Below are 13,075 nucleotides of genomic sequence, written 5' to 3'. Positions count from 1 at the left end.
TTATAAGGATACACAAGAACATCAGAGTTTCTTCAGCATTCCTGTGCTCTCCCTGCAGGGAATCAACAGCAAGAAATGTCTGAGGATGGAGTGAATTGGTATCCTGTCCTTGATACTGAAAACATAACCAGCCACCTCTTGAGCCTCAAAGGATGAGAATATACAAATTCCTGCCAGCTCCCACCCTGGGGATTGTTTAGCACTTCCCTAAACCTGGAGGCCGATCATCTCCCACCACCTGAACTGCCTTTTACTGAGGCCTGGCAAACCAAAGATATGAAAAAAACTCAGCCACATACCAAAACCAAATAGCATGACCACAGTCAAGCCCAGCACAACAACTCCAATCACACCACCAATGGCAATGATGGTGTCTGGGGAGATCATAGTATCTGTTAAAGAAGGGGAATATTGGTTAATGATTGTGTATACAAACAATATGAATCCTATGGAGCTGAGTAAACCTGAGAGAACCCTTGAGCTGCCTGCTGTGTTAATGTCTTCCTCTGCACAAAGCTCTCTTGTAGACTGTAGGTAGATGTCTACATTTGGTCAGACTAATCCTCCTCCCCCAGCTCTGGGCCATTCCTGTGGTGATGACCTACTGTTTACACAGAAAGAGAATATGCTGAGCTGTTTGACCACTCAAGGTGGGATTTTCAAAAACAACCACAAAGTGGAGGTCTAACATTCTGGCTGAAGGCAAGAAGTAATCCTCACATCTTACCCAGTGTGGGAGCTTGCCTTTATTTCAAGAATCGTACTATAATGCAGAGTGCAGGGCCACAGAAACAACCCGGTATAAATGAGCAGAAGCAAATTTCAGGCCCACTGTTCTGTGCAAAAGAGCCTGGATGAGCACTAGCAGCTGGAGTCACCATAAAAATGTCACCATTCATTACCTCTTAGACACATTACTTATGCAGCAACATCATTATTTAAAATAGCAGGTCTCTTCTTCATGAATTGGTATGCTTATTCTGAATAAAAAACTTGATTAACAGAGTAAGAAAGTACAGGACATACCTTCACCTAAAATTATATCCTTGCTTGCGTCACTGTATTCACCAAGTCCCACCACATTTGCAGCTGCTGCTCTGAACTGGAAAGTTCCTTGTAAGTTCTTGGCCTTCCATGTGCAAACACTGGCACAAGAACCATTGTAAACCACTTCCCACAAGGAATTCACTTTGCTGGTGGTGTTAGACTGCTTTCTGCAACAGGCACAGCAAAATAACACAGGCATGTCATTAAAGCAGCAAGGGCAGTTTACTGCTTCCCCCCCTCCCCCAGTTCTTTGCTTCAGTTCCATGGCCTTCACAACATCTCTCTACCTGCATGAAAGCTCAATCTAGTTGTCAGGTTTTGGCTACAGAGCAGAAAATTGTACCGTGCCATTTCAGCAATGCTAGGAATCACACATCTTTAGCTTGGCATTGGAAATGAAATGCTAGAACGTTTTAGACATAAAAAGCTCCAGCACTCTTTCACCTGTTTCAGTGAACACCTTACAGCCAGGATTTCAAAACCTTCTTATTTATCTTTCGGAAAAAAATAAACATTTCTTTTTGTGTCCTGTTAGAGGTTTTTGCTTTCCTGGGCCCGGAGTAATTCAGTGGCTCTTGTGCATCAGGTTTCACAAGCTGAAGAGGAAGCAAGTCATTGGCAGTGAAGACACAATTCTTTAGCTAGCCAGTTTCCCATAGTATCTGCTGACTGCTGTGTATATTTCTTCCTTTCCCCATTGGACTGAGATTGATTGCTCACAATAAATTCAGAGCTGATTATTCACCAACCAAAAGAAGACTATGTATTCAAACTTGAAAGGCCATATCTGAAATATCATTTCACGTCACACAAGACTGTAATATTTCATGTGAAATGACCTTCATGAGCATGTCAGTCATTCTCCCAATACACTGATGGAGAAAAAAGGTTAAACACTCCTAAACCAGAAAGACATGGGAAAACTATATGTCGTGTCCTTGGCGTGTACGTGTCCCTTCCAGAACTGTATGAAAAACAGGGGTTGTTTCAAAGGGCTGTGCAAATATTTTCTAGAATGCTATGCAACTGACCCGACATTTTTCTACCTGGTGTAAAAGGACCATGAGGCTCAAAGTGAAATTCAGTCAAAACCATTAGCATGTGCACATTCAAACTACAGCAGAAAAGCTTATCTCATTTAAAAAAAAAAAAAAACCAACACCTCAGTGATGCATTATCATTCCAGAAATGAATAAGAAGCTGGAGTCTGGAGAACACAGCGGCTAACGCACAGCCCTGACACAGGCCAAAGGACTATCCTTTCTTCACCCATCCACAGCAAGCCAGATACAAACTGGCTGTTGGCATATCAAAATTATTGTGGTCTCATAGCATGCAGGTCAGTGCTGCTGTACACTCACAGAACTGTATGGAGGAAGCTTACAGCACCAGGAAAATATGTCTGAGTGAAAACTTATATAGGTAAAGTATGCACAGCTACACAGTGCTGTCAGTCCTTAGCTTTCATAAGCACAGAGTTGACTGAGGAAAAAGAAATAATAGCTGAATTTAAAAAAATGCTTCCTTCCATCAATCCTGATTTCAAACAAGGTCATAAGAATATCTCAGAAGATGGCTCTCCTCATTTTTAAATAACGCATTTATTAAGCCTTGCACTGACTGCCTTAAACAGACCCCTCCAGAGTCATTGTCAAAAATTGAGAAGTTTCAAAATCACTGCCCACAGCAATATATTCTAACCTGTCCATTCAGCCCTTCCAAAGCCAGTGCAGGAATAAGTGTGAATTGGGACTCTATAGACACCTAATGAATGTGACATGTATAGTCCAGGCAATCTGTATTTGATGACAGAGGACTTCAAAAATTATCTAGTCATCCCGTGTTCATGGGAATACCATATGATTTTTTCTAGCAACTTTATAGTGCCTTTTCATGACTCCTCTGAACACTAAGATATTTCTACATATATTTTAGCCAAAAAATACATCCTACATGCTTGAAATTTGTGATTTAAAAACATCTCAAAATCTTTTTCTAATTCACCAACATATATCCAAATATATCCCTGTATTTCAGGGTTGGTCTGGAAATGTTGTTAGTGTATATTTTCTTTTTAGTTTTCTGGGAATTTCTGGAAATGATGGCTATGTAGTTTACCCAAGAAAGAGATCCCTTGAGAAGGTCATTTACATCACAGATATTTCATTCTTCCCATCAGAGCCAAACTGAAAGCTCCTGCACACCCAGATTTGTTCTGCCTGCTCCCTATGGGAAGAGTGCCTGTATGCATAACTTACCTGCTTTCTAAGATATTGTAGGTCAGGTTGCTTCCATTGTCATCAGCCTTTTCCCACTGTACAGAGTTTTTAGTGTCTTCTGCTCTTTTTGGAACTCCTGGCTTACTGGGAACACCAACTTAGGCCAAACAGGGGAAGAAACAAAACCCTTAAAATGTGTTTATAGTAAGACAAAGGGCTAACAGGCACAAAGAAAAATTTAGATGTGCACATGGGTGTTTAGACATACAAAAGGATGGAGGATCTACATCAATAATCCCCATGGAGAATTAATTTTTGGCCTTCTCTTTGTGATGGACAAATTTCAAAATTTTCATTCACATGCAGCCTTTCACCAGTAGTTATGAGTTCACATGTGTATAGGCATTTCATTTCAGTTTCCGTCACTCTTCTCCTCTGCTCCACTTGGAAGTGAACCTTATTTCTTTCCCCCTATTACTTTTGCAGTTACAGTATTGTGTTATTTATTTTTTAAACACACAAAACTATTGTCTCTTAGTGTAAGAAAATTGCCTGCTAAATTTTACTCAATATTGTGTTTGAATATTCATGTCCTGAAAATAGTCTTAAAATCTTGTTACCCTATATTAAGTGCTTACCTGTAGTTTTAAATCTTGTTGAAGAAGAAGTGCTTTTCACTCCTGTAACATAAACTACTGTTACTCTTACAAAGTAGTTGGTTGAAGGAAGAGTTCCTGTGAGATTGCATGTGTAAACAAGATCTGCTGTGCATGTAGTGCTTGCAGGAGAAAACCAGTCACTTTTTGTTTGCCACTAGAAAAATAAAATATCATCATGGTCAACTTTCTTGCTCTCCTGAAAGTATGTCACAGTTCTATTCCTGGGTAGATTAACTACTTTGCCACCTTTCAATATCGGAGGGGAGAGATTACGCACGTGCTGTTTCAATCACTGGACTTTGTCCTCTTAGAGACCAAGGACACAAAATCTAGGTTTTTTTCTTTGTTTTCAGGAGACCTACAAGTCTTGGCAGCCACAAAGGACAACAGATTAAGTGACCCCTTTGCACAGCCAAAAGGAGCCTTCCCCTTGCTTATCTCTGTGCAGCTTGTATTTCTGGATCACCGTGCCCAGGAGTTCAGCTTGCCATGATGCAGTTGAAAGGAGGCGGTTTAGTGGAATTATGCTATGGCATTCGTTTTAGGACAGGGTAATGTTTGGTGTAGGCCTAATGAATCCGATTATCTATATTAAGGAATCTACGTGATCCAGTTTAGCACATGACATTTTCTGTGTCCAGTGGTCCAGACATTAAAATCTGAAGCTTCCATCCATGCTGCTGTCACTGCAGTGCTTACTTCTACAGTCTGCTCTACTAGACCTGTTTTTCTCTCTGGCATTTTCTCCTAATCTCTATCACAGGAAAATAAAATTCAGCTGCTAGGCTGATATTCAGTGCTGAAACTCCTTTTCTTCTATTTCTTGTGCAGAGCAGACATAGGATATGTAGCTGCAAGCCAGATTGGGGAAGGGCAGTGAGGAAAGAGGGAGGGGACTCTACTGAAACAGGAGCTCCGGGAGGAATTCTGGTAGGGTCATCCAGGATGTCCTTTGGCACTATGGAGTATTAAATGCTACAGCTGCACTCCCCCTTGTTCCTGGCAAACACTGCCTCCGTCCTGCCCCTTCTGAGCCACTAAGACTGACATCACCATGCCCAAATTATCCACTGAGACTCTTTGTATACATCCTGCCACCCTGTCCTGCTCACCAGGACAGAGTGGGTTAAATTTACTCTGATCTGGGAAAAATACTAAGGGTATTTTTTACCTTACGTAGCTCAAACCAGAAGCTGGTTTCATTGACATGTGGAGGAGCTCTCCATTCTAGCTGGAAACTGGTATTTCTGGGAACTATGTTGACAGGTGCAGGTGGAGTCTCAAAAGTTTTTGCAATAACAGGAACACTTTCAGAAAACCAGTTCTCGTCAGGATGAAAAGCAAGAACCTAGTAAGGAAACAGATGAACTGTACAGTACCATACCCGTTGGCAAGATGGCTTTTTAGCAACCCCGGGTGTTTGGAAGACTAGCTGTTTTCAAACAAGACAATATTCATGCAATATAGATATAGGTGTAGAAAGATTTTGAGCCTCACAGCTGCAGTGTTACACATCTTCAGGCTGAAAGTTCATGGCCTAGAGTCCCCTTCCTCAGAGACTCTTCTTAGTTTCTCATTTCATCTTTCTAACAAGACTCTTCTTTTTCTAGACCTTTCTTAAATGCCACACACTTTTACACAGGCATGCAGATGTCACATCATATGCTAGCAGTGTTTTAGAATCACAAAAATACGAGGTGAAGAGGTGCCTTAACACACTGCCTTCCACTAAGCCACAATCAAATATGACCTATGTTTGGGTATGCGTATTTGCATACATACATATAAGGGTGGGTGGGTGTATATGTATTCCCCATTATACCATCCAAATCATTAAAAAAAGCGCAAAATCAAATTAAGACCAGAACAGATCCCCTCCAGCCATCAGCTGAATGTTCTCCCAGCCCATGCATGAACTATGAAAATCACTCTGTATTTGTGATGCACCCAATGTGTTCTGCAGACAACATGTTTACTTGGTTGCTTTTGAAAATGCCACTCTGGTGATAGCCCTGCTGTCCAGATACATCATTTACTGTTTTGCTTTTAACCTTTCATCTGTAAAGGGAGAAGCAGTATGTTTTGTTCTTATGAATCCACATTGGACATTTTTATTCCTCTGTTATCCTCTAGATGCTCGTATACCAACTGTTTATCATTTTGTCCTAATGTAGTCCTAATAATACCTACATATAGTCCTAGTAAAGCTGTATATGTCCTTAAAATAACTTAAATACACAAAGTGGTCTACAATTTTCTTTTTGAAGCTGTGTGACCTTCTTTTTGGTAGTTCTATGGGACTTACTCTCTTCCAAAAGTTTCAGAAGATAATCAGGAACATTCACAGACCGTTTTTAACCATCTCCTTATGTAGCTTAAGACCATCAGATGCTGCTGACTTAAATACATATAACCTATCTAAATAGTCTTTAACCTGATCTTTCCTTCTCCTGATCTGTTGTGCTACTGTTGGCTTTATGAAGTTGTGTTAAATATCTAGTCACAGGTCTCCTGTTCCTAAAAACTAAACAAAAACGCCACTAGATACTGCAACCTATTCTTCCTTTTGTCTTCTTCTTCAGCATACTAACAGAGCCTTCCCAACTGCCTTTTTAGTCCTCGCTACTTTGAACTCCTTTGGTTCCCCCACCTTCTTGATTTTGTCTCCATGTTAAGTTACTCTTTTCTGCCCATTCTTATAGGAATGACAGATGTGCTCAGGCAGGTAATACTGACATTACTTCAGGATGGTGCTCCCCCTGCCCTGGCTGTCCAAGAAGCCTTGGTGCCCGAGTCTGACAGCAGAGGTGGCAGGGCGGCTGATGTGTCTGCCCCTCAATTCTCACCGTTCATAGCCCAGCATAACTACACAAGCCACCAAAGTTTTCATGCGATGTTGACATGAGAGTCCACATGAACTGCAGCAGCTGATGGATGGATATCCCATTCTGCTGCTTCTGCTAGCTAACCTGGGGCTGGCCTATTACTATATTTCCTATTTCTATAAATTTCCTGTTTCGATATGGTAGTTGAAAAATCTAGATCTTCCTCTGTCTATGACTCGCGTGGACAGTGGAAGAAACTACTTTTTCTATTGCACTTACAGCATCATATTTCAATGAAATCCAAAATCAGAGGGTTTGCAACCACCCTTCAATATTCTTGTCTACAGAAATTTTCTACAAAGGCCACCAAATATCCAATCACCTACTTGCATTTTTAAGTCATTCTTAGTCTTCTGCATTTGTTAAAGGGTCAACATTGATATATTGTTCTTGTTGTGAACTTTGTATGCGTATTTTATAATATACTTTTATTTAAAACGTGACTGCTGCAAGACAGAATCAGTCAACTATTAATTCAGTCGTCACCTATATGTCTCTGGCTATATCAGATACTTTTTGGTTTATTGGACTAAGAAAAACAGAATTTTTTTTGCTAAATGAAAAGTTATTTATTAAAGGAAAAGCAGCAATTGGCAAAATGGCTGAGTCTACTATTGATATAACATATAGAGGTTTCCCCTTTATGAAACTTTCAGATACATTGCTTTCCTGAGAAAAGCCTTTGTCTTTTGGCCATGACCCATTTGCACTCATGTAGCCCTGTTTATTGCACTTCACCTAGTCCTTCACAAGCAGGTCACAGTTCTAGGCGTCCTCCTTTGAGAATAGAGGATACCCGTCAGTTGACCCACTCTTAGCACATTGCATCACGTATCAGGGCAATAACAGCAAGATCACAGCAGAAATTCCTATTTACTCTTGAGATCTGTGATGTCTTCCCCAAATAGAAAAGATCTCAGTTATAAAGATTTAATCTGAACAACCCATGTAGGAATAAACTGTGGTGTTTAATTTTCCTTAAGACTAAAGGACTGAGAGAAGTCTGCCAAGTTTTGAACTCCTATTTTCAAAACACACATATAGCTTTACAGAAGAGCAGTCTAAAGATTTGCAGGTTAGTGAACAAACAGGTGAAACTGCTTGTAATTATACCTTGAATAAATTGTTTGTTCCAGATTGGAGTCCACTGACAGACCAGGCAAGTGTCCTATTTGGAAATTCACTTTTTCTCAAGGGTGTCTCTGGGATAAGAGGTAATAAATTGACAGAGATTTGATAGCGGATGGATTCTAGAGGTCCATTTGGCTTCAGAGGTTCACTCCAAGATATGTTGATGGTGGTGTCAGACAAAACCACTGTCTTAATGGAATCAACTGCCTCTGGTACTGAAACAGAAAGAAAAATTAATCTCCTTTTAGGTACAGATCTCACTAGAGGCTTTTTTGTTTGTTTTATTTTTAGAGAAGTCAAGAAATGTCACTGAGGAAAGAAGAAAAGGTTGTAAGCATATGAACATGATCCATTTACAGGACTGACACTCTACACATGTAAAACATATTCTTGGATAGTCAGTCAGCTGCACATAAGTTCAAAATATTTTGAGGGACTTTTTTAGTATCTCCTTGGTTATCCTACCATTCAAACAGACAAAAAAACCTCAGTTGCTGTCCTATGCCTCTACATTTATAGTCATATCACTGAATTCCTGCTCTCTCTTAGTTTCCTAATCAGGGTCTCAGATGTGAATTTAATATGATGCTTACTTGGATATGCACTAAAAAAAGTACCCATGCACTACTCCAATTGGAAAGTCTTGTCTTGAACAGAAAAGTCTGAAGGAAGAAAACCCAAAACTAGGCATTGTTTGCCATCATTTACAATTTTGCTCAGAAATACAAGGTGTTGCTCAGCTGTGTAAGCAAGAAACTGGATTGCTGCTCTGATGTCCATGCCAGCTGGTTACTCATGGTTTTTTCTGGAAAAATCAACCCTTCCATTGAAGCTTTGCGATCACAGACTCTGAAATGGTATATTGCATGCCCCAACTCTGCATTAAAAATTCTTTTTTCCTATTGAACTGTCCAGATAGGTAAAAAGTTAACAAGTCATTACACTATTTATGTTCCCAACATATCAGAATGATGGGTATATATGCAATAATTTATGCCCGAGTAGCAAGACTGCAGATTATTTAAACGAAATGTGCAGAAACTAGACTAGCAAAGAAGACAAATTTCTCATGTCACTAGCTACAACGTATGTGGAGTAAGAGTGACACTCTGTGGCAAGAGCAATGCATTAATTTTTCCAAGTTGTCTTCCTTTTTTTTCATTCCCTGAATCTTGCTATTTGTTGGGAAGTACAGACTAATCCAAGCTTCTTTCATTTCATTGCAGAATTGAGGGAAAGACAGAGGGAATTCACACAGCTTCAGAGGTGTGAAATAGTGCACACACTTCAAGAGGCTCTAGCAGTATCTGATTACAATTTAAACTAGCAGTTACATTCATGAAATTGAGAACATAAGTGCCAGGACACATATACATTCTGTTTACAGCTGTTTGGAAATTTTTCAACAAATAGTGAAAAGCTCTTAATGTTGATACAAATACATATTAAAAATGCTCAGGGTTTGGGGGCTGGTGTGGTTTTTTGGTTGTGGGTTTTTTTTTTGTCTAGGACTCTATTTTGATCCCAATGTTTTGTTTTGCCCCAACTAGAGAAGTCTGTTCTGAGTTTCATGTTTCATTTTAACTTGAGACTGAAAAATTCCATTTCAGTGGAGCAACCCAGTCTCCCATTTCATATGCTACCTTTATGTTTTGCCGCTGAAAGGGTGTACATTGCTGCAGGATGGCTCAGCTTACCACACAAAGAAGCAACGGTGTGATTTCTTGCCACATCCCAACAGGATTCAATCTTATTCAATCAGTATGTCATATAAATTTTACAATACAGATGTGGATTCCCATGCAAAGAATTGAAATCTACTGATCATAGGCCAGCTTTTCTTATTTTTTGCCATAGACTACTTAGGAATATGCTCATAATATTCAGAGATCCACATAGGATGAGAGCCTATTTGCTTGATGCTGCAGATGCTAAGAGATCAGACTGTTAAGAGAAAAAAAAAGCATGGCTGGAAAAGAACTTCCAAAGTATAGCATGTCTGGATCCCAAAAGAAAAGTAGCAGTGTGCCTGCATCTCTTTTTCTACTTTCATTTGAAAGATGAAAAGAGGTTCATCTTAAACAGAGGTTTTCTTAAGGGGAAAAATGTGACTGCTCCCAGGACAAAAAACAAGGAATGATCTGTGCATAAGAGGAGCCATTGGCAGCTCACAGGTGATACTCTCCTGTGGACAATAGTGGCAAAAAGAGAGGTTACTTGTTCTGTGGATGAGCCTTTAAAGAAACCACAGAGTGCATCCCCAAGAGAAGAAGAAAGGGAATCAGGATCCCTGGCATGTACTTTTTGCCAGCTAGTCTGGATAAAGTGTCTCCTTGGGCATAGTTGATCAGTCAGGGAAAAAGACGTTGAGACAAGTAAGAAAAACACAGTTTCAATTCCAGTTTCTTCAGCACCTTCCAAAGCAGCCAAAAGCCAAGCAGAGGTAAAGAGAGTGAAGGAGAAACCATAGGACTTCTGCTGTGGCACCCTAGCTGCATATCACAGTAATATATCCCCATAGCTGCGCAGTCTGCACAGCTGTATGTCAGCTGTACAGACAGCCCTGCTGTAGCTGGGTTAAGTGAGCTAATGCCCAAGGACCAGGTGCTACTGTGCCTCTCAATTTCACTCCCTCACCCTCTTTCAGAGAACAACTGCTCCAACTCTGCAGGACAAGAGCCAGGCAGGAAAACTAGTGAAGGTGGGGACTATAGCATTCCCACATCACTGTGAGTTCAACAGCAAATATCCCTAGGTACCATCTCCCCAGTCTTTCCTGCAAAACACAAACAGGCTGCCATGTAGGCTTGGCTATAATTCTGCCTTGCTGACTTGGGTATTATCAGAGGTGCCTGATGGCTCTACCAGTGATGAGTTCATGTGGATCAAGCTGACCCTGTCTGGTGACACCAGGCACAATAAATGGAGCACAGCTGCAGAGCATATCTGACACAACGGAAGAGCAAGCAAGCGCTATACATACTGCAGGGGATAGCTAGCTCACATTATAGTTTTCCATGTTTTCAACAAGTGAGTCCAGCAGCATCACTCCAACAATGAGAAAACTACCTGAAGAGCAGCACAAAAGCAGCTCCTCATGAAGACAGATGTAAGTACGCATGCGCACACATGCACACACAAAAAAAAAGATGTGCTGAGCAAGGTACTTCTATTTGGTTGGGTTGCAAGGCAAGACAACACATGAAAAGGCATAGCATGCATCTTTGGGTGATCCTTTTCTTTCTGGGAGATGACAAGAGCTCCAGGGAAACTGAGATGGTAGCTGCCCCACAGCTGGAAACAGGCAGAGTGAAGCAGGGATGGAGCAGAAGCATCTTCCTACCCTAATTAAGGTATTTCCAATCGCAGGAGGCATCTAGCTCAGATAAGTAGTATTCTCAAAGAATAAGGACGTCTTGAACTCAGGCTGCCTATGACTCTCAGTTGCCCTTGTGGCATTTGAGGAAAGCTTCTGGACCATGTTGGCTTCAAGGACAGATGGGAGCCATGCTGGCACTCACAGTGTCAGCACCTGAGACTGCAGCAGAGAGTTGAGTTTCCTCGCCATGACATGCCACAAGTTTCATCAAGTATGACAAGATAATCGGTCAGTAGTTTTGGACTCCGAAGTTTGAACCCACAAACAAGAACAACATTGCCGGTTCCTGTTTAGTTAGGGAACTAACGCAGCACCAGATCTATGTTCTGCTATGGGAACTCCAGAATAGGGTGGAGAGGATAACTATGAAGACAAAGGGTGGAGGATGAATGCAAGAGCAGAAGACACAGTAAGAAATATACCAGTGATCAGGCAAAACCGTAGCTTGCTATGGTCAGCTGGATAATCACTGTGTGCTGAGTGGAGTTATAGATCCCTCATAATATAACACAGGCTACACATCAACAGCAAAACTGTTACAGAAGTGCCCCATTTCTTGTTCTGGAAAATGTGCCCTGAATAAACAAATGTGTTTAACATGACTGAGTTCTCTCAGAGAGCACTGAAGAGAGGGACAGTTCTTTGGAGTATAGCGACAGAAAGGGAAATTTGCAAAATCACACACCCAAAGCAGGAAGCGGAGGAGGTGTTAACCCGGACATGTTTCTTGAGCTAGATCATCAGGTAATATAGCACACATATGTATTATATGAGGTGAAAACTGACTTTATAAACTAGACATGCTACAGAAGTACAGGCCAGCTCTCAAATAATAAAGAACCAGCTTGAATAACAAGTTATATAGAATTTAGATGCTCTTGGTCACGCTTTCTTTTCTCTTTTCTTTCGTTTCTCATTCTTTTTTTCAAAAGCAACTTTGTACTCAAGAGAAAACCTTTAAAATAAAATACACCTTTCACTTGCACTGCATCTTGTCTCTTATGGACAGCACTATGTGCAGGTTTTCCACAAATGTAGCCTTGGCTTGTCACTTTGTGAATGCTTCCTGCTTTTTCAGAAAGTGAGCTGTGCTCCTGTTATCCTCTTCTAGGCTGCAGCTACCTGCTCCCTTAAATGCTGCTACAAGCTCTTGTCCCTGTCCTCTTCCATTGCCTCAACAGGTCACACCTCATCACAGAGTACAGAGGTAACTCCACTTAAACATAATTACGTTTGGCTGCCTTGCCATTGTATCTTGGCCTCTTGCCTTCACTCATACCTCTCACCCATTCACTCCCACCGAAGTTTCTTAGCTTCCTTCTGCCATAATTAGATACGTTTACTGATGTATTTATTTATCTTTAGGTAATCCCTAACCAGTCCACTCTCTGCCCTAAATGACACAGTGAACATTCAAGTTCAAAGCACTACTCCTAGCTTTCTTTTTCTAGTGTGAAAGAGACTGAGAAGGGCACATCAAAATTCTTGAAACCAACTGAAACGTGCTATTGGCATTCAGGCCAAGAGAAGTAAAAACGAAGTGTTGTCTTTTCAGCCTGGTTCACAATAAATCAAATCTGCATTACCCTAAGAAACAGTAATTATGAGAATAATGTCAAGCCAAGGGGAAAAAATGCTGAATGAATACGTAACACACATATTTAAACATACGTAACCACATATACATTCAAACACAACTTACTAAAAATGTGGTCCAAGGCAGAAACTGCAACTGTTTAGACACTTCTAACCATA

General features: G+C 40.7%; 1 protein-coding gene across 1 annotated transcript in view; it reads right to left on the bottom strand.

The window, feature by feature from the left end:
• ROS1 (ROS proto-oncogene 1, receptor tyrosine kinase) overlaps positions 1-13,075 on the bottom strand; it is a 73,984-nt gene that overhangs the window by 23,956 nt on the left and 36,953 nt on the right. The window contains exons 30-35 of the mRNA XM_059835508.1: positions 7,924-8,156; positions 5,097-5,273; positions 3,905-4,079; positions 3,306-3,423; positions 1,027-1,214; positions 300-392 (exon numbers count right to left, since the gene is read on the bottom strand). Of these exons, the coding sequence (XP_059691491.1) occupies positions 300-392; positions 1,027-1,214; positions 3,306-3,423; positions 3,905-4,079; positions 5,097-5,273; positions 7,924-8,156 (984 nt within the window). The remainder of the gene's footprint in view (positions 1-299; positions 393-1,026; positions 1,215-3,305; positions 3,424-3,904; positions 4,080-5,096; positions 5,274-7,923; positions 8,157-13,075) is intronic.

The sequence above is a fragment of the Gavia stellata genome, chromosome 2 (assembly GCF_030936135.1).
Source record: "Gavia stellata isolate bGavSte3 chromosome 2, bGavSte3.hap2, whole genome shotgun sequence".
NCBI lineage: Eukaryota > Metazoa > Chordata > Aves > Gaviiformes > Gaviidae > Gavia > Gavia stellata.
This window is presented reverse-complemented; position numbering and strand designations above follow the sequence as displayed.